This window comes from Hipposideros armiger, unplaced genomic scaffold (assembly GCF_001890085.2).
Source record: "Hipposideros armiger isolate ML-2016 unplaced genomic scaffold, ASM189008v1 scaffold_488, whole genome shotgun sequence".
NCBI lineage: Eukaryota > Metazoa > Chordata > Mammalia > Chiroptera > Hipposideridae > Hipposideros > Hipposideros armiger.
This window is the reverse complement of record NW_017731838.1, coordinates 683,690-710,043: the sequence shown is the minus strand read 5'-3', so window position 1 is coordinate 710,043 and position 26,354 is coordinate 683,690. Positions and strand designations below refer to the sequence as shown.

Below are 26,354 nucleotides of genomic sequence, written 5' to 3'. Positions count from 1 at the left end.
GTTTTTTAAATTTATGTTTATGCAAAGTTGTGTTTTACCTTCATAATGTAAGAAGGAAAAATAAGCCTATAAGCATAAACATGGTGCTGTTATTAGAAGTCCATCTAATTGTGGTTGGCAAGTACTACAACTAACATTTTCTGGGGGGAAAAAAATTGACTTAAGAACTCTAGAACTGCTTATAACTCTTTCAAAGATTTTTCCATATTAGTACTTAAAGTAACAGTCCATCCTTATTTAAGAATTTATTTGTAAATAAATATAAATATAAAATAAAATGAGACATATTTAAGAATCTACCTAATATTAGATACAGCTAACCCTCCAGAAATTCCTCTACATAGATAGATAGGTTTTGGGCAGACTATCTCATCGTCTGCACTAGAGAAGTATATATTTTACTGATATCAGAGATTTTAGGATATTTCAAACCAGCTTCTTTTATGATCAGTGGTTTGTGATTTAGTTCTGGCTTTAAAAATTAGCATGTGTTTGAAACTTGTCTCATTTCTACCCATCTTGACAACATTAAAAAGTAGCTACACTAAAAGAGAAAAAAAAAAAAAGATTGTTACATTGCCCAGGAAAAAGTTAAGTATTTAGGCTTTGATGAGAACAGCATGATGCCTCACTGGGCTTTCTAATTTTATTGTACTCTTAAGACTCATCAAGATAATACAAGCACGATATAACTCTCACCCAAAACTCCCCGCACGCTGTCTGTAATGTTAACTTGAAAACCACATTCATAAATTCAGTTCATGTGAGTCTCTCTGAATGTGATAAATGAATATTGTTCTATATTTATCAGAAAACTGCTAAGAAGTTATGAAGACTAGAAGTACCCTAGCAGATAGTTAAAATATAAGCGAACGTAGACCAAAAATACTGGTGCCTAAAAAGTGATCGTTTCTCGAGAATTTAAAATGTGGGAAGGGGAAAACACGGTCAGAAAAAGAGATGAATATCTATTCCACATCGTTCTGTGGCCTTTAAAATAGCCTTTCAAAATGAATCCAGGCTGAAGGAACTTGGTGAGAGCTGTCCTAGGGCATAAACTCTTAGCATGTCACTGCACTACCCACCACTAGGTGGCAATAGCACGCGGAAACCTAACATCATTTCCTCAAGGTTTGTGCCCATAGTTGTAACACCAGGAGGGAGAAAGGCAAAAGAGAGTCTCCTAAGATAATTTGCTTGAGTATCCATACAAAACATAAACAGTTGCCTACAGGGCAAAATAAAGACCCTCTTCCATCATAATAAGCTTTTATGCAATAAAGAGTGCAAGTCAAAATTATAATTGTTACTTCTTTTTACTTAGTTACGATTTTAAGAAATTATCTTTGGTTTTAGTTTAGTGACCTGGAAAATGAAGTTGAATTATTGTTTTTGTTGTTACATGACTGAGACACTTGAGAATTAACTGGTAAATGTCAACTGTCATAGTTCTCTGACAAATGAATGGGTAAGGTTGACGGTGGCATCTATACACAACAGAGGAAATATATTTGTGGAAATGTGGATTCCTTTATGGATTCCCTGAGGGGGACAGGCTAGATCTTAATCACTGTCTTGTCCAACTGCTTGATTTTAGAAATGAGGAAGCTTAGGTGCATATCCAAGGTTATATAGTCAATGTCAACACCAGAAAGACACAGATGTGCCCTCTTTAGTATCTATTAATGCTACGTATTTCTCTGTTGATCAAATACTTTTCAAATAAATTAATTCAAATACTGTAATGTCATCTTTCCTCAAAACTGGTTCTTAGTTATACGTTCACATGGCAATGATCCTGTTAAAGGTAGCCTTAGAAAAGTTCTAAAACTCACAATTATTGTAGATATGCAACTTTGCTGCTAATAAAAGCTGTGATAAATCCTGGCCTGAGTAGGTGAACAGTATAGAAAACAGGCGATTCAGAAAAAAAGGGGGAGGGAGGATCCTTTTAAATGATATGAAGGAAAAGACATATTGGGAAAGATGGGTGAAAGCAAAGATGTTTCTGGCTAGCACACCCAGGAGCACAACTTCTTGAGAGGTAGAGAGAGGCCTGTGGAACTAAGGGAGCCACATACTTCTGGCAATAGCCCAATCTTCATCATTGTCAAAGAGATGGTTCATTTAAATGTTGTATGAGATGGGTTGAATGCAAGGAATTAGACTAATAAAATTATAATGACGATAACGAAAAGGTACTATACCAATTTTAAAAGTAGGTTGTTTTATATTAAGGAACAATCTGATTTTTAAAGTAGTGTTCACATTTTAGCATCAGGGAGCAATGAAATTGCTTTTAGCAAGCCCCGGATGCCATGACATAAAAGTCAAATTTTACTCAACTTTAAAATATTAGCATGATTTAAACATGGTGGAAATAGGCATGCCATTTTTAGAGCACAATGTTTTACAAAATATTTTCTCTTAAGACAAGAAAAATAACATTTCTTATTTATAACTTTATCATGCACTGGAAATGGTGCTGATTGTTTTTTGTGAGACAACAGTACGTATCTTGGTATATGGTTTGAAATATGGCATTTTAAATTGCTTTTAAGTTACGTTTTTATATACAGTATATTTGATTGACTAATGTGAACATTTTCAATATTATGTGGCTTGAATGAATAATCTTTGGTCAGAAATTTTATTCCTAGAAATATGTTCTGAGGAATGGTTCAAAAGAAGAAAATAGTTCTTTGTATAAAATGTTTATAACACTGTTATTTATGATAACTAAAAAAAGCTAGACCAATCTTAACTTTAAAACAAAAGAGAAAAATGGTTAAGAGAATAACAAAAACAACAACAAAATATGTATACACACACACATATGTGAGGGATATTATTCTGCAGTGATTTAAAATAAAAAGATTACTGAGAAAGTCTGCAAATTATTACAAAATATATTATGCACATCTTATTTCTGCACAAAAGTTTTATATATGAATATATATGTGTATATATATACATATATATGTATATATATGTGTGTGTGTGTATATATATATATATATATGATTGGATGAGAACTTGAAGAAACCTAATAGCATATAGGCTTATAAATGACTTATATTTGCTTCCTTTTATTTATTTAAATTTACTTAATAATATAATAATATGTTGAATTAAATGATGTTAAATGGCTGAGAATGGTTCAGTCTTAATAATTTTTAAAATAGTGTTTTATAATTTTAATAATAGATACATTGTTAGTAATTTCATATTGATTTATAGTAGTACTGTACTCTCTTAAGTCATACATGTGTCCAATCACTTTTATTCATTCTTTAGTCTCAAGTTTATGTATTCCATGCATACACTGTTGAGTGAAATTTCTAAGAATATTGTTAGTAAACATTTCCAATTAATATAATCAGAGCTTAAAGTTTTAGTAATGTAAGTAACTAGTCTTCTCATGCTAGATAGACAGCTTGGGTCAGAAGGGAGTGGATAAAGAATTTAAGAAGGGAGCAGATTATAGACTCATAGACTCAAAGCAACCCCAGAGTTCCTCATCCATTCTTTGACCAGTGGGATTTCTGTGGACAATTTGCAGGGGAAAATTCCTAGTCTGTCAGCAATCCACTCATAACTGAGGGATCCAGAAATTGTCCCTGATGTCTAAGGACATGGATCTAATAACTGATTCAGTAGTCATCCAGGAGTCACTTTTATAATTGCCATACAAACTCTATCTCATTTCGCCATGTATCTAGCATTTAAAAGAGAATCTTTTTGAAATGTGTTGTGAATGAACTGTACCTTTTTTCCCCTTAAAGGTAACTTTTAGGTAGTCAGTATGAACAACACTGACTTTACATATTCAACAAATGTGTTAGCTTCCATTTATTGCAATATTTATGTGGATATATGGGATGCTAAGGCTTGTCATTTCCAATATTATAAGTATCTATTACAGATACTGGTCTTGATGCTTAGTTTAAAAAGAAAGGAAACTCTTTTGAGAGTTCAGTGCACTGGGGATTTCTACCAATATTTCTCTTCTAAGGTAAAATGTTACATGTTACCTGGATATTGTTTGTTGCATTTATTTAAAGTTCTTTGTTTTTTCGCTTTAAAAATGCATGTTTTCTCCACACTAAGAACAGAAAGTGTTAATTCAAATGTAGCATGGGGTGTCTGCCTATCAATATTTTCTTCTGTACTGTATGTGAAAATGTTATCTGTGAAGGGAAGTATATTAGAATGAATGCAGATACTTTGCTGTTAACTAAATGTGGTTTATTTTCTGCTTGTTTGAGAAAATACTGAAGAATAAGGCTGTATGAAGTTGTCCAGACTTCCCGTTCTAGTGGTTTGGTGTCTATGTTCTTGCCATATTCCTGACCTTGGAAAAATCAATGGGACTAAACCCTGACTTTTCCTTAAAGCTTGAGCAGACTAGATTGTAGATATGTTCAAAACATCTGAACCTTGGTTATTTTGAATTAATTTAAAGCACTCTTCAAAATATTAATTATTAATCCTGCAGAAGCCCTTTATTTGGTTTTTTTTTTCTTCCTCTTGGTTTTTTACAACAGGAAATAGTAAATGTCAAAAAAAGTACCATGACATTATCCAAATTATCTTTTAATTAGTACCAGTTTAAACATTGATTACATTGAAAATCATTTCATTTCAGCCACAGCGTCCTGTGTTTACTCATGAAAACATTCAAGGTGGGGGGGAACCGTAAGTATTCTTCTTATCTTCTAAATTCAAGACTAACCTTGACCCGCAAAATGGACGATTGATGTACCAAAATAGAGGATGGTACAATTTTGCAAGTGAAAGAGATCAACGTAACTAACATGAGACCTCTTAGATTTAAGAGCAATTGCAATAGTCGCCATCTTTCACAATGGAGAACAGAAGCTAATTATAAAAAGAAACCTGTGATTTTGCAGAGAAGACTTTGATTTGTGCCCTAGAGCAAACTTCTAATGCCACAGTGATTCCTAAGACTTAGGAATCTGCCTCCCTCTCTGTGCTACTCGCCATGTAGATTCTAAGAACTACAGCTTTAAAGACACAGACAGCACTCAAACATTGTTTTTGCACATATTTCGAGAGCAGGAGAATGCAACAGTAGACACACATTAGTGATTAATTCCAAAGTTACATTCTGAGAAGGGTCTTTGGAAATGGCAGAATTAAAACATTCACTGTCACTCAGTTAAATGCCTTTTCACACTTTCAAATTCCCTCTCCTTGCTGATATGTGAGGCCAATCAACCTGAAGGTGTCAGACATGGTCTTTAAGACTCACGTTTTGTGTGTCTTTTTCTGCTCCATTTTGCCCGTGAGAGATGTTCAGAGGTGATCTGCCTCCTATTGGCTCTTGCCTATTCTGTGAATCAGGATCTAGACCCCTGGGAAGGAGCATTTACAGAACCAAACCTTGTCAGGCAGACCTGGGCACATGCAGTAAGCCCCCAGCCCACCGCCCAAGCTCTCACACCTGGAACAGAGCAAGTCGGCAGGGCCTGGTGTATGGCCTGGTGCCTTCATTACCATCCATTCCCCCTCACTTCTCACAGACCTGGCACTCAGCTAAAAGCATGCTCTTCAGAGACCATCTCTCACCTGAGACTGGCTCTCACTGAGCACAGCCAGGTTTCCTTGTTAAGAAAAAGACTATGAAAAGAAGAGGTTGGTAATAAAAATCATTTAAAATTTCATTTAACTTTTAAAAGTTAATGAAAAAGGAAAAGTTTTAAGCATGTAATTCAAAAGTTTTAGTTTGTGTTCTCATTTACACAAACAATGATAGGATCACATCACAAAAAATGAATTTCAGGGCTGTTTAGGTATACTGCATTATCAACACATCATAGTAGCAGCTCTTAAGGATTTTATGAATTAATACGTATGTTATGTTCACTGTTTCATGTAATATGTTCCAGTTGTGGTCATTGAGTGTTTATGAAACCACAGAGCTCGCAGGTGGGAGAAGGCACATTTTCAAAGTCCTGCTTTGGACATTATAAACATTCTTTATTAAATTTCTACTTGATCATGGCCACAATTAGTGAGATAACGGGGTGTCGCTTAATCTCTTTCATTTAAAAAATGAACTTTGAGTGAAAATAGGGATAATGTTACAATGTCATTACAATTCAGAATGATGGTAAAAGATGTTACAGAAAAAGTTGCAAGTTATAGAGAAAGCTTCACATTTGGGCATTTCCTATTGAAAAGACAAATTTGCTTTTGAGGCATCCTGAACCCACCGCCATCATGCATCTCACCAACACATCTTTCAAAACAGCATTTTTTCATTGTAATTCCTGTCGTGCCACACTGATTTTGAAAGTCAACAGAGGAAGGACAATTTCCGGAAGGTTTGTTTATGCTTCCATGAAACTCCCAATTTAAAACACCATATGCATATTTATTCATTTATTTGTGGTCTAACCAAACCAGAATGGTAAGTAGATTTTGACAAGCATGCTGGCTTTTGTCATACCAATGTAAAGTAGGAGTTCATGCCAATTTTGGTTTTTTAAGTGGTTGGGACCTTGAGATTCTTCAAGCAGCTGGGGTTTGTGGCCTTAAATAGGCAAGCCTGTATCCATAAGTGGTTGGAGATGTGCCTGGGTGAAAGCTGAATCCTGCAAAGCTCAGTCAGAGAATATGATGTACACCCATTGAATTAGCAGCTCAGGAATGAATGACTGTCTCCCTCAAATGTGAAATTGGAAAAGGAACTATGCTGAAATCTACTCTCCCCATGGATATAAAAAAAATAACATCCTTTCATGCTTCAAAGTCAAATCCTTGAAGCAAGCAACAAAATAATTTGACTACAACCCAGGGCTGGCCCCATGCAAACATCCAACCTAAGTAATGTTGGTCTGAGATTCTGGCTGCTTTCCTCTGTCCTTCCCCACATCAGAATCATCACACAACAGAAGACCTGAGAGTCCCAATCTCAAAAGAGTACAAGTGGCTGAAAAGATTTACTAGGAGGACAAAATATTCACAGGGGAAGAAATCTCTAGTGTTAGGATTTCAGCCTTTGGTACCATGCCAGGGAAGATCATGGTTTCTAGGAGAACGTGTTAGGCACCATGTCTTACCAACTCTTTCCCAGACACCCCCCACCGAAGCTAACTTTATCCAGGTTTCCCAATTTCAGAAAATTCACGGACAGAGAGGAAAGTCAGTGGAGTTATGTCCCTGATTTATGACATGATGTTTGAGTTCAAGTGATAGAATAATTTTGTTCTACCAAAATATGATTTTCTGACTGAATGAAGTAATTAGAAATAAATCATTCTTGTTCTTGGGCAGTATACAGTATTATCAACTTTTGAAAGTTGGTTTTAAAGTCTCCAAAGTGCCCTGAAATATGGTTCTTATTTTCTTACATTGGCAGAATTACTTAACTGTGATGAAGAGCAGCAGAAAAAAAAATGCGCTTTTTTTTTTAAAACCCCCTCACAGTATTGGTAATATTTTAGTAGTACCATGAAGTGTTCATCTTCACCGCATAGCCCCTGCTTCCTGGTCTCTTCAGCTGCTAGAATTTGTGCCTTCACGTTCCAAATGCCCATCCATCTTAACATGCATTAAAATACAAGCTACTTTATTACCAGAGATCCAATGTCTGAATTCATCACTGATCATTGTCAACAAAATATATGTTCTCAAAGAATTCAGACGGAGGAAAGGAATGGTAGTATTCTATCAGTAATTTTTTTATATATAAATTATTTCAAGAGAGCGTTTTTACATCAAACACAATTTCTCAGGGTCTCATTGTAGAAAGGAATTTATGTCCATAATCTACTGTTTGAGATTAGCTCAGTGACAATTGAGCATAGAATACATCCACTTGATTTTATAGGTGAAGTACATCAAATTTTCAAACTCTAAGTCCTCAGAAAACACTGATTCAAACTATGGAACTAAACTGCCTTAAAGAATGCCTCCTGGTGAAAAAAAAAATAACCTCTTTTATAGTAATTCCCACATTAGTGATTTAGAAGACATATGTCTGAGACATTCTGTACATCTCAATTTAGAATCATTTGAAAATTCAACCTGCAAGCTATAATTATCTCCTTCTGATTCTGACTAGCTCAAACTGTAATTCCTTGTTTTTACATAGCTAAATAATGCATTTAGCACTTCTTTTACATTCTGAACTATTATTTAATGTCTGAATGATAGAGATCTATGCCTGGCCAATTGAAATGCAGGTCTGATTTATAAATGTTAAATGTTATAGTTCATGGATGTTATAATTTGCTTGACTATTCCTCATTGCAAGTTTTGAAAAGCTGATAGAGTGATCTAATTGCCATGAGAGTCTACATATTTGTACTTACTTTACATACTTACCGAAGACTTATATTACCTAACTGCAATATGTTAATTAGACTAGAAATGTTAAAAGTAAAATTAATACTGTGTATCTTCTGTAGTTGCACAAAGGTGTAAAGATTTTTTTTTAAACACATCCATTTGTCCTGTTTAAGGTTTCAGGCTCTGTATAACTATACTCCTAGGAATGAAGATGAGCTGGAGCTCAGAGAAAGTGATGTCATTGACGTGATGGAAAAATGTGATGATGGATGGTTTGTCGGTAGGTGTACATTTCCTTTCAGACACATTTGACCATTTTAAATGTGCTTGTGTTTGTTCACTTGCATGGCTCAATGTAATTGTCAAGCTTTCTTTGATTTCATAATGCCTTTGATTTTTTTCATACATGCATAAATATTCAATCCCAAGGCAATTGTATTTCTAACATAATTTAGTACTGACTGCTTTGGGTATGTGTGATTTTCTGCTAGTTTTATTTCCAGTTCAACTGATAGAAGTTTTCTTTAGCACCAACCAGGGAAGATTGAGATCTAAGAACAACAACAAAAAAAAAACGATCCTTAGATGAGAGAAATATTAATACTGTGTTCAGTGGAGAGTGTAAGTTGTCAACAGTGAGAATCTAATTCGAGAAAATGAAGTGAGGTGAACAATTCACCAATATACTAGGTCTGTTGTAGGTACCCTGAAAGTCCAGTGATTCACCTTAGCTTTAATTTGTGGTAGAAGTAGAGAGACGTTCCATTCTGAACACTTAAAAGACAGTCATATTCTTACCATCTTGAAAGAAGACTCAAGGTTTTCTGAGAGAACATTTGTAGACAAGAGTATCACATGCCAGGACATAGAGGAAAGAGGTAGTAAAAGCATAATAAAGACATCGGCAGATGCAAGAGACAAAAGATGAGGGAATAAGGGCTGTTTATAGACAGGCAATCAGTGGGGAAATAATAAAAGAACCACAACCAGGTTTGCAGCCACAAGTCTCTGTCTGTTTCTATTAATTTCCCCGCAGAGGTGAAGTGAACTGGCTTACCTACACAGGGAAAAAAGAAAATCAGTCACCAAACTAGACAATAAGCCCCAGGACGTAAATAAGAAACAGAACTCAGAGACCCCGTTCACTCTATTTGATCTGGAAATCCTAAGGAAGGATTTAGGGCACCTTTTAGAAAACAATTCGAAGCAATGATGTTATTTGAAACCAAAGGTGATCATAATGATGGCCATTGTGCATTTGCTTTCACTCATATTAGAAATCATACCCGAGTACAGAACGCCCCTCCGCAAATAGGGGTTTATCTTTTCTTTTTCTTTAGGGACTTTGTAAATTGTTCAAATTTTCTGTATTTTATTAAGGATTCTGGCAGCGCTATTTGTAAATAAATCATGTGGCATTCAACATGATCTTCTATGAGATCATAAAACGACAGTGACAGTGTGCGAGATAATGCCTTAATGTTATACCTGTGTTGAGGTGTGACAGACCTCTTAATCACTGAACCAAACCTTGCTGTTGTGTGTTTCCAGTCCATCATACCATGCTGCCAGCCTCGTCCTTGTTTAAAAGACTACCGCACTTGAAAATGTCACACACACACACACCCAAATGCTCTTCCTATTCCATGCGTCCTTCTTGTCTAGAGCCTTGGTGATGGAGCATTATTATACTTAAATATCACTATACTTAAAAAGTTACCCACTCAGCAGGGTTGCCTTTCCCTCCAATTTGAGAGGCTGAGCTTTTCTGTTCAACCTGGCATGATGGAAGCACAGTTTTTCAGCCTAAGAAGCACTGAATGCATTAGGCAGTACAGATAAGACCGTTTACTTTGTCTTCCTAACAAAGGGAGTTTGAAATGAGCTTTCTTCTTTTCCAAACCTTGCCTGCTCTTTTAGTGAAGCCTTGTAAATAGTTTTCCAACCCACATATATGAACTGATATCTCCCTGTTTTTACCCCCCCTCCTTTCATTTATTGCTTCTATTTTCAGGAACCTCAAGAAGAACCAAATTCTTTGGTACTTTTCCCGGAAACTATGTCAAGAGGCTGTGAATCACTCTCCCTCCTATTTATGCTGCATTTCAGCACCACATCTGCATAGCCTCGCCTGAAAGATCCTCGCAGGCCTCCCGCTGTCATGCCTTATGGTTTCCAATAGAAGTCACCCACTGTCACCATCTCCACCTGCCACCAGACCACCAGCAAAGTAACGGCCACCGCGCCTTGGAGAAACTGGCAGACTAATCCTGTGTGAAAGTGCATATTTCTACTTTCTGCTCTAAACTGAAAAGTCTAAATGTTGGGATCAAAAAGAAAATCATTATACTTACAAAGGGTTAAATATATTTGAAAGTGTCCCAAGGAGGCTCTCTGGTCTGCTTAGGGAGATGTTTTGCCTTCAGGCAACCAGAAGATGGTTTATTACTAAGTGCTGTGGTGTGCATTTTCACATTCTTAGCTTGGCAGTATATTTTCCTTTCACGAGTTTGCCTAGTGTCCTGATTTACACAATATGGTAACTGTACTTCAGCTATCGTTTGCCTGCACTTATATGTTGTAATATGCACAGTGATTACAAAATCTAAAGCAAAAATAGGAACGTTAATTCGGATGAGTGTGATTTTGTTGATTGAATGTGAGTTTTCAAACAGGAGTCTTTTACTGCTATTCTTTTGTACATTTTAGAAGTGCAAACAGGAAGTGAAAAAGAGCTTTGGGTAATAATCATGAGACTATTAAGAAGTTTAGCTAGACTACAAAAACAATGTTGTGTTGTAAAGTTGCATTGCTATTTTATATTAAAATGTAATAATCAGCATCATGAACAATAAGCTTAGTGTTTTATTTATCTGATAAAATTTAAATAAAAGCAGTGTTAGTGAGAGGTGCAAAGAGTTATTCTAACATAGACACTTGAAAGTATCTGTAAGCAATATTCATAGGTAAGGTTTGTACTGTGCGTACACATATACATTTGCGATTGTATGAGAACAGACAATCCCATATGATATGTTGTACATTTTATGGAAATGTAAAAGAACCCCACATGTTATTTTATAGAAATAGAGTACTTTAGAAGCATCGCAAATAAGAAGGCTGGTTTTAGCAAGGATTACGATCAATACAATTATTTTTACTACGATAATTATTTTTCTTCTATGGAACTCAGAATCCTGGCTACATTTAAGGACAGGAACATGTTGAGCCTGATTTTCCTGGTGTGTGTGAAATATTTCCTCGGATTACACTAGGCACTGTTTAGACGCAATGTTAAATCATTCAGGTTATATTTTATGCCCTGCAGGAGAACTTTACAGAATGATATTGGGACCTGGGAGATTTAATGTGGTTACCAGTGCCTGCGTTACACACACCCTGAGAACTAGCTTTGTATTTCTTATGACTTTGCATAAGAACTATTCATATTTGGATCTTGAGCACCTTACAGATAAAACTTTTTATGGCATTTCTTCTGTGGACAGTGATCTTTTCACAATGTATGTAGACTCTAGAATTTTGTACATATGTTCACTCTTTTTTTTTTTTGTACAGACTATTTAGTTGTTGAGAAAACAAGGGAATTTCCTAATTTGGTCTTTATCCTTCGCTTAAACTCAGCTAAAAGTGATCCTTTCCACATCCCACAGATCTTAAGCACGCCTTCATAGTGTGATTCTGTAAGATAGCATTTATGCAGAAGTTTATGAACTTAAAAGATCTTAGCAGCCAAACCGAAATGTACAGAAATATCGATGACAGAGGAATTTCATTGGGAAGAAGGAAAAGAAACATCTTTGAGTAGCCTACCTAGATTAACTGTCGAGTTCACAACCAGCTTTATATTTGAAAGGCTTTGGGTTTGAAATTAGATCAACTGCATGCAGCTTTGCTGATAAACGAATAATTATCTTTGATGCCATTTATGAGAAGAGACTTCACTATCTGTTGCCTGTCATATTTAAGAAAAAAATGACTGTTTCTACTCTCTGTACCTGATTTTAAAAGGAAAAATATTCATACCTGGCTTTCAGGTTAATTGACTTTGAATTCTTACAAGCAAAGGTCATCATTGTGTTTTTCTTGAATAGAGATCTAATAAATTTTGCTTGGAAGTATACTTCAGTTTTTCTTCTTAACATGTATCCTTAGGTGAATTGTGTGTTTTATCCCAATTTGTTAGATAAACTAAGAGAAAATGCATTTGTTCTGTGTTCTCTTGACACACAAATGGAGAAAACATGTATCTGCATCAGCTTAGAGGATATTTTTTCAACCCACCACCAAAGCTCACTTGCTAAATACACTTTGGGCTAAAATTCCTGCCTCACAAACAGCTAATTTTCCCAAGAAGACGTTAACTGCAAGAAGATGTAAACACTTTTCCAATTCAACTGTCTTAAAATTGTAAATTCTTGCCCTAAAAAGCTTGACCACGATTGGCATGTCAGACTCACATAATACCCACAAACTTTGAATGAATTTCAAGTTATGTGTAGCAGTTGGGAATCGTTTTTTTTTTCCTCAGGCAATTAGTAGATAGTTAGCTGTCCTTGGATCCTCCTAATATACCTTAGTCCCTTCTGGCTGTAAGTGTTCCAACCCTCTTCCACATCTATCACTCACATATTCAAAAACCCATACGTTCTTAGGTTGGGAATTCACTTATCAAAGATGTCTTGTCACCCTGCCCACCCTGATCCCCTCTATTCCACTGGATAATTTCCATCATATGTTAGCTTTCCACTAATATGTACTCCCTTGGTGTGAAGACTATGACACATAATATCCTTTTGCTCCTGTTTTCATCAGAGCTTTTGAATCAGATAAAATGCGGGATGCTGGCTTGTGCACTCAGAGGTGGCTTCCCATATCTCTCTACAAGTGAATCTGTTGTGAAATAATCAGCACTCTAAAAATATAAATCAGGAATTTTGAAAACACATGCATCAAAATCTGGACTTCCTGTTCTACCTGAGAATTAATCATTTGTGCTTCTCTGTAAAATCTACTGAGGTGCAGTCTCAGCTTTACCCAAGCTCTGAGCTCAGGAAGCCCTCACCAGGTATGCAGTGTTCCCAGGTTTCTGTCCCAGCCATGCAGGCACTGCTGTGGGGCCCAAAAGAACTGCAGCCATGGCTTCACCCTCCTGCCATGCTTCTCAGAGATGTCAGTACTCTGGGTATAATTTGAATGACTTTGTTTCCAAATTGATGCTTAATAATCTATTTTACTTGATTTTATGTCAATGCATGCTCATCATGACACACCAAGAATCTCTTAATGCATCTCATCTATGCTACTGAAGGTGGCCTTGGTAAGTAGAGTAGGATCCATTGCTGTGCACACAATACAACAAGGCATGGGAAGCGCTGTCTATTCATCAGGTTCTATCTGCTGTGGACTCACATTGGTGCGCTAACTGGTCACCCAGGGCAGAGAAGGGACATCAGGGCCCTCTGAAAGTTTATGTGCCAAGTTTTAATCCTTCCTTTAGCTACACCCTCACTAAAAACAGGCGTGTCCATTTCTTATTTGAGGGAAATCAGAAAGAACCTGTTTGAGTAACTTTCTTTCCACGATCATTCAATGCTTGATCACTCTGCGTAGGTGGTCAGTTTATATAACCTGATATTTTCTTCCTACGCTTTTCCAGATTTCACCCACAAAAGTAGATATTCTTTAAAGAGTTATTTAATCAAATAGACTAAGAACTTTGCTTGCTTCCAAGAGCCTGTTTATTTATTTTAAAGATTTAATCATTTCATCCTCCTTTCTAGATTGTAGCCATCTAACAGTTGTTTATGTATCGATTATGATTTCAAATTATTTGCTCATCATGGATGACTGGGTCAGAGCACAAGCATTATTGGCATTATTAATAAACAGTCAACACCAAGAATCTGCAAACTATGGCTTGTGGTCCAAATGCAGCCGACTACCTGGTTTTTCTTTTGTTTTTGTTTGTTTGTTTGTTTGTTTGTTTTTTATGGCCTGCAAGCTAAGAATGGTTTTTACAGAAGAACATTGGCATTAATTTGATGATAAAGAATACTAACTTCGAACTCCAAGTAAGTGAAATGTTATCTCCCCAGAAAAAAAGAACCCCTCTATTCACTGGTAGATCTGTCTATATTAGAAAACTTGACCCTATCAGCATTATATTTTGAATATCATCAATAAAATTGGTGAAATCGATTTTCTCTCTGTTATGTAAATATGTAGTTAATATCCTCAATTTTGCCTCCTGGCCCACAAAACCTAAAATATTTACTGTCTGTCCCTTTTCAGAAAAAGCCTGTGAACCCCTGGTCTATGCTAATTGTCAGCAACAAACCTGGAAACTGACTAGAGGGAAAGGAATATTGGAAGTCTGCTATATACCAGACTGTTATTTTACATGTATTCCATGTCTTTATCCTCACAACAAATCTAAAAGGAAAACTGTTTTGTGCCCAGTTTATAAATGAGAAAGCTGAGGCTTAGTGAAGTTATAGAAAATATGTGACAGAAATTGGATTCTGAATCTGGTGTGTCTATCTCTAAGCCTGTACTCTGAGTTCTTCTAAATCACTTGGTGCTGAACACACTGTTGACCAAACTGTGCAATTCCAGTGAAACTGCTACAACCCCTCTGCCCCTTCCCCTCTCCACCATTCTCACAAGCTCCCCCATCATGAACAACCACTCACTCATGGCAGCATCTTGCTGTGCACAGGATGACAAGAAAGAGGTATATTGCTCAATCTAGTACAACAGCACTTCCCCAAGGAAAGCTAACTTTGGTTTCTAAAAGTACACAGTGGCCTGTGAGGATATAGTTTCAATTGCCTCTTTGAACTGAGCTTGAGCCTGTCCGTGAGCTGTGATTCATTAAGGCCCTAGAGGCTGTTGACCATGGGCCAGCTAAGCAGCTGGTGGTGGCTTTGGGAAGTGCTTATATTGTTCAGCCACTTGGAGCCAGGCAAGCCCAGCGTGCTCTAGGAACACGGTGTGCTCGCTGGACATCTTTTCAATCTACACAGCCCAAGGACACACTAGCCGTTCTCTGCTGGGTGACTCACTAAGTGACCGAGAGCCTTAACTCACTGCTAAATTCAGCCCCTCCATAGCTCAGGAACGTTCCATCTGAGCTCATGCACATACATATATCTTGACCCAAAAAACGTTCAGTACAAGACAGGACTTTGCCTAGCGAAACGTCACCTGTTCCTTTGGGGTTTCTTGTTTCATTCTTTTCCCTAAAATATGGTGGGTGACTCAGTTGTCCCAGTATCTTCCTAAAATAAGTGCCATTTTATATAAAATATTTAAATAAATTATCATTAACCATACCAATGGATGGGTGTCAATTCTTGTACTGATATTACAGAAAACTTGAGAATTACTTTTTAGAATATTTTTCAATTATACAAGCAACAGATACATATTGTAGGAAAAATTAAAATATAAATGAGCAGAGAAGACATAGAATCACTAAGAGTCCCATTTTTTAGGGTAAAGATTACTTTGGAACATATCCCCCTAGTATTTATGTGCACGTGTGTGTGTGTGTGTGTGTGTGCACATGTGTGTGTGTGTGTGTGTGTGTGTGTGTGTTAGTATGCAGGTAAAGTGGGATCATACTGAACATACTGTTTTAGAACCTGCACTTAATATTGAATGGGACTCTGAAATAAAGTGAATAAATCATGTTTTCAAGTCAATTTGATATAATCAAGGTTTATAAAAAGATACGAGGAGAAGTCAAAGTCAATTCCCAGGAGTCATGACAATGCAATTAATTCAAAACCAAGAGACAAAAATTACAAAATTACCATTAGGTTAGAAAATCTGTTGCAATCCAAGAAATTGGTCAAGAAAAAAAAAAAGAAAAGAAAATATTTATTACCTCCCCACCATAAACCATCACATGCATTAGGCATTTTTACAGCCAAGGAGTGGCTACAGGGAGATCTGAAACTGAGAAATATGTGAACTACAGAGCAGTTGGGTACAACATCCAAGCCATCCTGGGGTTAGCAAATTCCACAAGTTTTGAATCAAAACTGACAGAACAGGATAACTGTTGAGTAGTTCAGCTCATGCCTTCATGGAAGAGACCCTGTCCCTGCACACACACATACATAAAGCCACCCAAACAGAAAATAACCAGTGGTATATTCAGTGATGCAAGAAAATAATTCCAGGGCCCAGGGGGTAAAACTTTAGCAAGACCTTCTTACTCATTGTTAATTATGCACAAACTTGCAGAGACTTTGTCTGAGTCTCTAGCAGTATCCCTCACAGGGAGATAAGTCCCATCTCTGATCTTAACTTTCTCCATTGTCTTTTACATGTCTGCATATAATAAGAGCCTGGTGAGTACGTCTGGGGAGTTTGGAAGGTTCCATAATAAAATACTTTGTGGAGTCGTAGGTCATTGAACATTTTGCAGAATCTTTAGAATATAAGGCTAGTTATTGAAGCATTATCTCTTTTTGGCCCATTTGTTGAGCTCATCTTGGTGGCTGAAGCTCTCTGTATGGGTTTATTGGGAAGCTATTCAAAGCTTTTTATGCCTCCACAGGCTCCAGGTATTTCTGGGTTATTCTCTTGTTAGCCCTTCAGAGCTCTGGGTCCCCAAGGCTTGCAAGATTGCTTCCATAATGGCTACACCCTCATTGGGAGGCACAGCACATTTCTAAAATACAATCGCATAACTTGGAAAGGGTGAGCTGAGGAGACAAAAAAGAAATGGACATGAATACCTGGATCTATTCAGATAGTGCCTCGGGCCCTCAGGCTTTCAAGATCTCTAGTTGACACCTGATCCATAAGACAAGACAATTTGATCTACTTTGTTTCACCATATGTTCTCAGTCATTTGCTTCAAGAAGTCACCTCAAGTACACACCCAAAAGAGCCTTCAAAGGAAGTGTCAGCAGTCTGCTAATTGCCCTTCCCAGGGACAGAAGGTTGGCATTGAAACAGTCAATCAACTGTATTTGCCATTGAGTGTGTGTGTGAGTGAGTGTGTGTGTATGTGTGTAATGTGTATATAGTTACAGGCAGTGTTAAAGTATGAAAAAATAAAAAATGAAAGCTAATAATATCAGGAGTTGTTAATTGGATAATCATTACAATGCTCTTCCTCAGGGTGCAAATATTGATAAGGCCATGATGAAGTATAAACTCAAGAGTTTATAGGTAATACTTATCCGGGAAAAATTCCCTTGGGCAAAATAGCAAGGAATCAGTATATCTTTTCTAATGACTCACTCACTATTCTTTATCAAGTAAAATTTGTCTCAAAATTAGATTGGCATAAATATTGATTTTATTGGGTCTAAAATACAAACTGTAGCACCTTTATGTTGTCATTGCTCAAAGACACTAGCTTATATCTAGCCAGTGCCACTGTTTGTTTTTTTTCTGCAAGGTGAGCTTTGAAACAAGAGATAGGATATCGAGACCAAAATTCCACTCAAACTTGGCATTCAAGGCATTCTGGCTTGAAGATCCCTGACCGAATGCCACCAACATCTCAACTAAGCGCCTCTGGGGGCTGAGACTCAGGGCTGTTGATACAGCAAGCTATGACTCTTTGATAAATTCCACTGAGCTCATCTTGGTGACTCAATATTGATAGAGTCTGTTTAATTCGAAACAAGAGAAAACGCGCGCACACACACAAACATCAAGCTATTCAGAACGTGTGTATATCACCATAGACCAGACTGGGCACGTGAGATTTCCTTACTGTTTAACAAAAATGCCCCTCTCAAAGGCTTCTCCTGTACAAACTAACCAATTGTTAGCTTCTCAGACTTGTTGATAGCATAGGCTTCTCCTTAAAACAATTGGCGTTTTTTCCCTAGCCTTTCAGCAAAGAAAGATAGTGGCAGAGAGAAATGAGTTGGAAATAGCAAGTTGATCTTTGACCTACTCCCTAGAAAAACACTGGGACTATTTGTTCAAAGTATTTATAATGAGGTCTCTAAAATACCATATTTTCTCTCTGTCCCTCACTCTCTTTCTCTCCTTGTCTTTTCTAATGGAAGAATCTCAAAATGCTTATGAGCTCTGAGCTAGTGCTATCCAGACCTCCCACGCACTCAGCATCCCTCAACACACACAGAGTTATGCCTTTGGTCAGCTGTCAGATGACATGACAGCAAGCTTAGCAGACATCTGCCCATGGATTAATAGGCATGGTATTTCTTTCACTATCAAAGATAAATTGCTAGACAGCTGTATTGAAACCACAGCAGACTTCTCAGCAGTGATGATGCATAGATGAGATGATCTGTTTTCTAAATGGGGTCATGAATAATCTTCTTACCTTAGGAGACATTTTTCCCTGCAACAAAAGATTTAAAGCAACAAGGACCATGGTGTAAACTTCAAATCTAAATGTGTCTAAGCCTCCTTTTTGACTGTGTGTAGATGCCGATAATGACATATTATTTGAGGATCGCTCTGGAATTCACTGTTTACAAGAAAAAAAAAAAGGATAAAAGAGTGACTGCTTTGCTAACACAAGTCTTGTAATACAATATGAAAAGCATATTTTCAAATTCAGACTCAGGTTTCTAAGGAACTAGCCCTGACCGTGTGACAACTTCAGTTAGCTTGTAAAATAAGCACAATAAAAATTTTTTTAAAATCACATAATGTGATCTGAGGAGTAAATGAGATAAAATATACAAGCAGAATCTAACACATAGTTGGCACTAGATAAAGGATAGTTTCCCTGACCTCTTTTCTTTTTGAAGTTACCATTTTGGCTTGATTTTGAATTGACTTATTAGATACTTCTCAGGCTTCATTGCCAGGTTTCAGAGTCTAAGTGTTTAAAAAAGACAATTAGAATACAGCATTTAAAAACTCATTTTAAATCAATACAATTTTAAGGCAGATATTGTACTGTATAAAAGAGGTATTGTAATTTTTCATATTAATCTAATCACCTTTTAAGACGGAAATGACCTAAAAGCAGAGTTCAAAGCTAGAAATAGAGAGGGAGCAGAGCAGAAAAATAGGATAAAATGCTACCAGCCATTAGCTATTTTGATGGTTCCAACAGAGATACAGTCTATAATAGAGGCTGCAGAAATCCTCGTAGGACTTGGGGGTGATGGATATACAACCAGACTAGAAGTCTAGAGCCCAGCATTATGGAGCCCTGAATTCTGCCCTTATGTCACCTGTGACACTGAGAATTGACTGGAATGGCCAAGATGTCAATACCCTCAATGGTAAAATGAATAAAATCAACGGAATCATCAGCATCCTTCTATTTCTAAACTGTCCATGAAATACTTATGGGAAATATTTCAGGAAAAATACCAGCAGGCTGAGTGGCAACTGGATATGAATTTCAAAGAAATGGAAATTCATAAACACTGGTTCTGAGGCTAGAAATCTTGCATTGGGATGGAAACAGAAAATGGTGACTAGAGGCCAAACTGTGAGCTCAGTCTCCTACGTGAGCAGGTTCAGTTAAGAGTACAGCACAAAACAAAGGGCATGAAGAGACAATTTTTTTAAAAGACAAAAACAAAGAAATATAGAACTACTAAGCATATAAATAATTACACAACCCCAAGAATAAAAAATATAATAAAATAAATTACAATTTTTCACCTAGCAAACTGGCAACCATGCAAAAAGTCATCTCCACATCAGGTTTGTGAGCATGTAAATTGATGGAATTCTTGGATGACAACTTGACATTCATAACAAAAACTTTAAAATATTGTTTTTCCATTGATCCAGCAATGCTATTTCTATATATTTATTCTACGTATTTACTCTATATAGTTATTTCTGTATATTTATTCTATATATATTTATTCAACAGAAATAATAATAAATGTGTTCAAATATTTAGCTAAAAATATGTATTGTCATGTTATTTCTGACATCACATAATGATTTAAAAAAACCTAAATATCTAATAATGGGAATATTAAATAAATTGTGGTACTTTTTACTATGAAATACTATATATTCATTTAAAAATGGCCTCATGAAAAAATATTTAATGATGTATAAAATATTTAATTATGCATTATGTACATATATATGTAAAATTAACTAAATATTAAATCCTGTCTTAACATTATCTATCCAAAGATTTAAGCACTTATATTAGGAAAGAATAACTCATCAGGATAAAAACAGTCTTTCAGAATAGCATCCCTTCCTATATTTCCTCCCTAAGACAGTTCCCAGGTGAATGGGAAGAAAGAGAATTTAACATCCTCATGATTAAGATCTGGGATCTTGGACAAGATGTCTTCTACCTCTTCTGGTCTCTAGGGCCAAGTCCCATGTCCCCTGGGTGTCTCCTGACCTTCAGGGCTGAAATCTGAGGATGGTCTAATTGGTGATCTGATCTCCCTTGGTTTGCTCAGGGTGATCACTTCCTGGCTGACTCAGCCTCATGTTAGCTCCTGCAGGCTACAGACTCCTAAGTATTTGCCATGCCCTTCCTCCAGCCTTCTGGCCCAGCAGCACACCCGAACTCTGCTGTGGGAACACCTCACGCTGCTATCATATGTACCATTGTAGATCTTTCTCTTCTCAACTCTGTATCCCCATTAGATGAAGAATGAGGGCAGCCCAAAAAAGCTAAACCCCAGAACTCCTTTGCTGCCTGACCACACCTCTTTGCCAAGTTTATTTTGATGCAGCTGAGCTCCAGACTGCTCTTGAAGTTAATTCATCTTAAAGCATAGGTCTCCAGAGGGGAAATCAAGAAACATCACACTGTGTTCATTCTTCCTCTCCTTCTCCATCCTTCCACCATTTTCCAGGACAGAACACTGCCCAGCTTTTCTTTAACTTCCACTATGCCTTACCCCTTCCTCCTATTCTAGCTAAGTAAGCAGAGGTCTTCTCTGCATGATGAAAAAATTCTCTGAACAGAGCTTTCTATAATCAGTTATTAATTTGGTAAAGAGAAGTAGAAAGCCTTTCTCAAGATATAGCTCCCAAGGCAATAGCTTACATCTTTCTGTTTCTGAAACACAAAATATTATTATTGAATATTACCTTGGTCTTGGAATTTCTCCTATGAAGATTATATTTCAATAAATGCTGAGGGCAGAAGATATAACTTTATAAAGGTGATAAACCAAAGTATCGGAGAAATGAAGAATTAATCACAGAAAACAATATGAGAGAGTGTGTGGGAAGTGACCAGGGTAGCATGAAGCTTTAGGAAGATGATTCCGGAGGCTTTTGGAGGGGCAAGATGGAAGCCAAGAAGCCAGTAGTGATCCTGGTCCAAGCAGAGGAAAATGATAGTCTGAATTGGGGCAACAGCAGTGGAATACAAAAATAAAATAAGCAAGACTTAGCCACTGATTGGCTTTAGGAATTCAAGGAAATGGTGGAGACCTTGATGACTATGAGGCTTCAAGCCAAGCCAAATGTAGGAATGATAAAAACAGTACAAGCAATTGCCCACTTTCAGTCTTGCTCTTAAAACAAAATGATGGTAATTTATTTTTCACATGCAAGTTTTCTATTATAACAATATAAATAGACTTAAAAGAAGGAAAATTTTTGAAATTCAAAAATTTGTACTGAATAGGTATATTTAATGGCATTAAGAAGTGCAATGCATATACAGTATGTCCCCGACTTACAAACATTTGAGTTGCGAACTTTCACAGACACAAACGGACCTCGCATTACGAACATTCGTAGATGCGAACAAATCGCCGAAGTAGCTCAGGTGTCTGCCGGACATTGTCACAGCTGTGCTGCTGTGTGCTTACTGTATAGTGAGCTAGTGTACAGCAGTACAGTGCTCAGTCAGAGCCCAGGATGCCTGGAAGCAAGAGGAAAAGCAGTTCCACCAACTACTCCCACCTAACCTCTCTCCTCCAGTTAGCAACTCTTTTCTTGTCTGCTCGCGCCACGCAATTCCCTATATACAGTACAACAACTGTACCACCATTTTAAGGTAATTGTAAAAGTAAAAATAGTTTATTTACAGTATTTTTGTGTGTGTATTTAGTTTTTTTATGCTTTACATTGTATATTTGTGTCAAAAGTGTAAGACTCACTTTGTCGGACTTACGAACGTTCTCCCCGAATGGAACTCGTTTGTAAGTCGGGGACTTACTGTATTTTAAATAAGTACTCTGATTTAGAAAATAATGTTTATCATTTATTGTCTTCAAATCAAAAGGTAAAATGCTGACTTAACAATAGTATCTAAATTTACACATATCATTTCACATTAAGTTTATACACCTTTATTTATTTTTGCATAGTTATCTAGGTGCTTTTTGCCTCAAGTGGTAGTTGAGTTGAATTTGGAGTTTTTTATGAAATTTCTTATTTTGGTAGAAATAATGTCAAGCTATATGTAAACAGGTGTCCAACATGGTACAGTACTAGGATGTTCAGAACATCAATGTTTGATTAACAATTATCATACAGAGTGGAATTTACTCATACTACTACTGAGATGTGTGAAGAAAATCATAGCTTATTTTCTTTAATCAACCTAATCTTCTTCACATATTATTTTATTAAGACAATTCACATATTATATCCCTTTAAAATATACAATTGAGTAGTGTTTTATATATTCACAAAGTTGTACAACCATCACCACTAATTCTAGAACACTCTTGTTGTTCCAAAAAGAAACCTCATACTCATTAATAGTCACTTCCCATTCACCCCTCCCTACAGCCCCTGGCAAACTCTAATCTACTTTCTGTCTTTATGGATTTGCCTATTTTAGATATTTTATACAAAAGGAATCATACACTATGTAACCAACAAAATTGCCCCTATGAACTCCTACCCAATTGGGTGGCAGTAAAAATTTGTTAGTTCAAATTTAGCAATCAATAATATCTCACATGGCGCCAGTTTAAAACCATTTAATTTTGGTAAAGATTCATTACACTCAACAACAGGTTGTTTCTCCCCTTCCTTCTTCCTTTCTAAGTGATCTGGGTACAGGGGAATCCTCATGAATCCTCCTAGCAATGGTGGGAGGGTGGGCTGTCCTCTTCCGCTGGCCTCTGCAGGGCAGTGGCCTGACAACATTGAGCTCCACATCAGTGCCCCTCAGGACAACTGGTCCCTACTGGACTCTTGGAAGATGATGGCTTCCCTTGCTGCTGTCACCTGAGCCCAACACTGCATCCTACCATACAGATCACTGCCTCCTCTTGCCAACTCCAGGTCTCTGCCAGCTCCTGATTGTCTCAGCTCCTCTGAGGGTGTGCATGGACCCTTTCTTCTCCATTGTACACCCCGCACCTGCAGTAGAGTCTGGCGTAAAATAGGCATTCAACAATATTTTTTGAATGGGTGAACAAGTCCCATTGCAACTAAAAATGTTATCTTCTCTGTATATCTTTTCCCAATAAACCCACCCCTACCCACAATAAGTTAATCTTGCTGCCAGTGGAGCATTTGTAAGCTATATGATAACCCAGTGTATGTGTGTCATCTCTCATACATTATAAATCCCATCTCTTCTTCAAGCCCAGGTAAGAAACTTCCCAAGGCTTCCTTCAGGTCCATGACATATAAATGATGTACTCAATAAATATTAAAAGTAATTGAAGTCTTGTTATTTCTAATTAGCTAGATTTCTTTTTTAAAATAATAACATGCAAATTTTACTAAATAAATCATATGGCACAAGTGGATATCAAATGAAAAGGAAGTCTCCATTCAGCCCCAATTTTATAGTCTCTTCTATTTATGGAAATTTAGTTGTTCCCAGGAATTTGTTGTTCAAGTTCATTTTATTTTTTCCTCAAGTTTATTTTTTAAATAAGTATGTAAAATATGTGATCACCTGAGTTATTAGAGAAAATTTACACTAGAAGTTCCTAGTAAATGATGGAGCTGTGGTTTGCATCCAGGCAGCTTGATTCAAAACCAGTGCTGATAACTACTGGCTGTGCAGAAGGAATGAAAGACAGAGAGAATCACAGTTGCATCATCACCTGTCAGGATGAAAAGGCGAGTAGGCACCTTGCTGGCTAGGAGTTTGAATTTCATTCTGAAGGCAAGGACAAGCCCAGCTTAATCAATTTTCTATTGACATATTTGTATCTCAGCTCTCCAACAGGATTGAAATCTCTCCAATAGCAACTCAAGTTTTTCTCCACTGGTGATTGGTTGATCCCCTGACACCTTGTGCCTGTGGATGGTTTTTGACATTTTTTAGACCCCAGACTAAATAAATCCAGGCACTTCTGAGCTTTAAAAAAAGAAAAAAAATGGAATAATAATACTGAATTGAGAAGTTCAGATTTTGTACTGTGTACTGAGTTGGGGGGAAAAGAATTAACTTTAAATCTTTTACTGTTCTTTTCAAATCAAAGTTCCATGTGCTTCCTCCAAAGTCATTTCAGGCCTCTACACATACACACAACGTTCCCTTAGAAGGAGTTCAGGGGAAAAGAAGAGAAGCAAGCAAGGCATTCCCCCAACTAAGTGGGTGGAAATTTTTTGTCAGGACAGTCTCCCCAGAACCAGAAGTGCAGTTGGTCAAACTAAAAGATGGAGGAACAAAAGTTGAGGCTTCGTTAACTACTGTCATCCCATCAGAGGCATCAGCATGCTGTGATTGTGAGCACTGGTTCCAAACCAAGCCGCCTGGATTCAGACCACAGTGCCACCATTTACTGCCCAGTTTGGACAAGCTATTTATGCCCTTTGTGTCCTTGTAAAAGGAGATAATAACGGTACCTACCTGCTAGGGTTGTGGCTGAGAAGTGAATGAGTTGCTATCCATGTAAAGAATATACAAAGGTGCTTCACTCTCACCATCCCTGCCATTCCCCACTGCTGCTCTGCCCTCTTTCTGTTTTCCTTGACTGATGATCACACGTGTATCCCACTTCCGCTAGGCCTCCTTTCCAATAAGCATCATTTTTGGACCTTCTATTTTATCCCCAGTAACTATTTCTTTTATACTATAATTATGAGCTGAAGAACCCAAATGCCTGATTATATATTAGTGTTCAGTAGAAAGATACTTTTATTCTCTCTTTTCTTTGTGTAATGCTGTCCTAAATTCCAGCCCATCCTGCTCTAGGGCAACAATGCCAGAATGGAGCAAATCCCCCCCAACAAAGGGGCAAGAAAGGTGAGCATGAACGAAATTACTCCTGGCTTCCCTTTATTGGCCTGTGACACTCCAGCCTCTGACCCAAAGGTCAAAGAATCCTGCTCTGAAAATGGACAGAAACCATGCTGAGACTTGGCTTCCATGAAGCAAAAGCATCTTTGAGAAAGAAAAGACGATGTCATTTTACAATCCTATCAAGTTATACAATGCTGGCCGATTTCTGGAAATAAATTTGTCATTCAAGGCATGAGGCAAACACCTTTTTAAATTATCTCAAGCAATCTGTGGAAGCTTAATGCCAGGCAACACTCTCAAAGGCCTCATTGTGAGTTTGTGCCTGAGGCTGCTAATTGCTGGCCTCTTTCCATCCCCCTCCTGCAAACACAGCACCATATTTGTCTTTCAGCTGTCACTACTTGTTAGGCGCCTATAAACATAGAAGATTCTTTCTTAGCAACCACTGTTGAAAAAGTCAAACCCCTACCATTCCCTCTCCTCCCAAAACAAGCCAAAAGTGAGGAAAGAAAGGAAAATGAACCTCACAAAGTTACTTGTGAAAGTCAAAATGACAATCTAGTATGGGAAATTTCAAAACTCCTGGCTGCCTCTTTGGCTTGGGGAAGAAAAGACTCAAGAAGCTTTTAGAAGCCAGCTGCCAACAGATTAAGAGGCAACCAGAAATGATCTCAGCACCATTTGTAGACGTCTGGTCACACGGCTATCTGCAAGATAACCAAGAATATTTCAGTTACGTTACTCCATTTTCTTTCCTTGGAGAATGCCTTGGGTTTCATCTGGCTATTTTTAGTCTTCAATGTCTGATGCTGTGGGACGCCATCACAAAGGCAGTTCAAGGATTTCGTGTTCATCCAGAACAGGTAAAAGTCCTGAAAACCAAAATCACTGG

At 37.2% G+C, this 26,354-nt stretch overlaps 1 protein-coding gene across 29 annotated transcripts in view; it reads left to right on the top strand.

Moving 5' to 3' along the window:
* The window catches only part of SORBS2 (sorbin and SH3 domain containing 2), a 195,684-nt gene extending 183,224 nt beyond the window's left edge, over window positions 1–12,460 (top strand). For 27 of the 29 annotated variants that reach the window (XM_019667190.1, XM_019667184.1, XM_019667193.1 and 24 more), the window contains 3 exons: window positions 4,649–4,698; window positions 8,493–8,599; window positions 10,334–12,460. In XM_019667190.1, the coding sequence (XP_019522735.1) occupies window positions 4,649–4,698; window positions 8,493–8,599; window positions 10,334–10,395 (219 nt within the window). In that variant the 3' untranslated portion in view covers window positions 10,396–12,460. The remainder of the gene's footprint in view (window positions 1–4,648; window positions 4,699–8,492; window positions 8,600–10,333) is intronic. The other 2 variants (XM_019667185.1, XM_019667197.1) reach the window with 1 other exon arrangement.
* The last annotated feature ends 13,894 nt before the right edge of the window (window positions 12,461–26,354 follow it).